Below are 2500 nucleotides of genomic sequence, written 5' to 3'. Positions count from 1 at the left end.
CTAATCCCTGTTTACCAATAACACTGTACATGTACTAATCCCTGTTTAATAACGATGTGCATGTACTAATCCCTGTTTACTAATAATGTGCATGTACTAATCCCTGTTTACTAATAATGTGCATGTACTAATCCCTGTTTGCTAATAATGTGCATGTACTAATCCCTGTTTACTAATAATGTACATGTACTAATCCCTGTTTACTATTAATGTGCATGTACTAATCCCTGTTTGCTAATAATGTGCATGTACTAATCCCTGTTTACTAATAATGTACATGTACCAATCCCTGTTTATTAATAATGTGCATGTACTAATCCCTGTTTACTAATAATGTGCATGTACTAATCCCTGTTTACTAATAATGTGCATGTACTAATCCCTGTTTAATAATAATAATGCAGTATTCTGGTTTGAACACCAGCACACAGCACACAGCACACAGCACACAGCACACAGCAGACAGAAACACATAGTGAACCTTTGTCCATACAATACATAGAAATGCACAGAAACGTTTGTTTGTGTGTGAAATATATTCAGTTCAGTTCTGTTGAGTAAATTCCACAGCCCCTTGTGACAACTGTTCCTGTTTGTTCAGTGTGTGTGTGTGTGTGTGTGTGTGTGTGTGCGTGTGTGTGTGTGCGTGTGTGTGTGAGTGTGTGTGTGTGTGTGCATGTGTGAGTGTGTGTGTGTGTGTGTGTGTTAGATTCATCACTTAATCCCGAGACCATGTTTGTCGTTCCTCCTCTTTCTCTCGGTTATTTAAATCTCATTACTGCAGTTACAGAGCTCATATTTACAAAGCTGTATAAACATACGAGCGTCTTTCTGAGGATTAGACTAAAATATCTGGTCTGAATCAATATGCAAATTAGCAGCTTTGGGTTCTAACTAAATACGCTTAGTACCGTTCAAATAGATCTATGTGTCCTTAAAGCCACATCCAGTCACTTTATAACAGCACAAAGGAATACAAGAGAAGATCAGGTGACGAACGAAGAGTGGAAACCACAGGAGGAATTACATTTTTATTCTCATCATCGTCAGTTTCTGACAACAGCAACACCGCTGAGTGATGACAAGTTTATTTTCACCCTGCCGAGATATCGACCCGCTCAAAAAAAAAAAAAAAAGATTAATTGTGAGCCCACAGAGCGACCAGGAGAGGAGCATCGCTAGAGGTCTGGATCATGGCTGTGCGATTTATTCTTACAAAATAATCTACGATATATGAAATCAGGGACCTTGTGCAACCTCAGCTGTAATAACACACACACACACACACACACGTAGCACACACGCAGTAGGATAAACATGGTGTGTTCTCGGGTTGTGTTTGGAATAACAGAATTCATTAAGGCTGCGGTTCCCATAGCAACATTTTCTGTTTTGTGCTCTCACACGCACACACACACGCACGCACGCACACACACATATACATGTATACACGCACACACACGCACACACACATATACATGTATACATGCACACACATACACATATACACACACTCTAATTGTAAACTGTAATCATAAACATATAAAAAAATAGACAGATAACACACACGCTCACACACACATACACACACTCTAAGTCTAAACTGTAATCGTAAACAGATAAAAAACACACACACACACACACACACACACACACACACACTAAGTCTACACCCAGATAACAGAGGGTCCTTTATTGTGTAACTGCGGTATAATTATGCCACTGTGTCGATAACAATAACAGCAGTAAATTAAACCACAGGGTTGTCGAACATTTTCCTCTAACAGCATGACGGAGTGTTTTATGTCATGACTTCAGCTAAAATCGGAGAATTACAGAAAACATCCAGAAGATCCAGACTCTATTCGATACTTGAGGAAAAATGACTCTGTTCATTTTTTTATTCCTTTATTTATCTGTACAGTATCCCACTTTTTTTTTTTTTTGAGAGGTCTATGACATTTCACAGCGCGTGTATAATAACCGACTACAATCCCGTGCCCAGCTCCATCCGAGCGGCGCCTCCACGGCTCCGGCTCCGCCGCATCAGCACCTTTCTACACCCTTCGCTTACATGGCTGACTCTTTTTTTTTCTCCTCTTCTCCTCCTTCTCTTCTTTCTTTCCAGAAACCTGCCAATATCCTGGTGATGGGGGAGGGTCCTGAACGGGGGAGGGTCAAAATCGGTAAGTCACGTGTTCTCTTCCTGTGCGAAACGTATCGATTTGCAGACCGCATGTTGATTAGATCACTCGAAGTGTGCACTTTAGGAGCAGAAGTCGAGCTCGCGGTCGACAGATTCGATGCTCTGCTTCGTCCTCGATAACGTCCGGGGGTGGCGGTGGGGGTGGGGTCGTCTTCGCTGTTGCGTAACTCCATATCGAACGCTTCAGCTGGATGACAGCGGCTCACACCAGAGAGCTATTTCTGCTGCTTGGTGTTGGGTTTCTCCTGGAATTTCACTTTCCATGCCACTCTCGCTCGGGCAGCTCTGAAACAT

At 42.0% G+C, this 2500-nt stretch overlaps 1 protein-coding gene across 2 annotated transcripts in view; it reads left to right on the top strand.

Moving 5' to 3' along the window:
* The window catches only part of cdk19 (cyclin-dependent kinase 19), a 37866-nt gene that overhangs the window by 18181 nt on the left and 17185 nt on the right, over positions 1-2500 (top strand). For both annotated transcript variants that reach the window (XM_047818918.1, XM_047818917.1), the window contains exon 5: positions 2129-2186. In XM_047818918.1, coding sequence (XP_047674874.1) covers positions 2129-2186 — 58 coding nt within the window. The remainder of the gene's footprint in view (positions 1-2128; positions 2187-2500) is intronic.

This window comes from Tachysurus fulvidraco, chromosome 9 (assembly GCF_022655615.1).
Source record: "Tachysurus fulvidraco isolate hzauxx_2018 chromosome 9, HZAU_PFXX_2.0, whole genome shotgun sequence".
In the NCBI taxonomy this organism is placed as follows: domain Eukaryota; kingdom Metazoa; phylum Chordata; class Actinopteri; order Siluriformes; family Bagridae; genus Tachysurus; species Tachysurus fulvidraco.
Note: the sequence above shows the minus strand (reverse complement) of the source record. Positions and strands in the feature narration are given on the sequence as shown.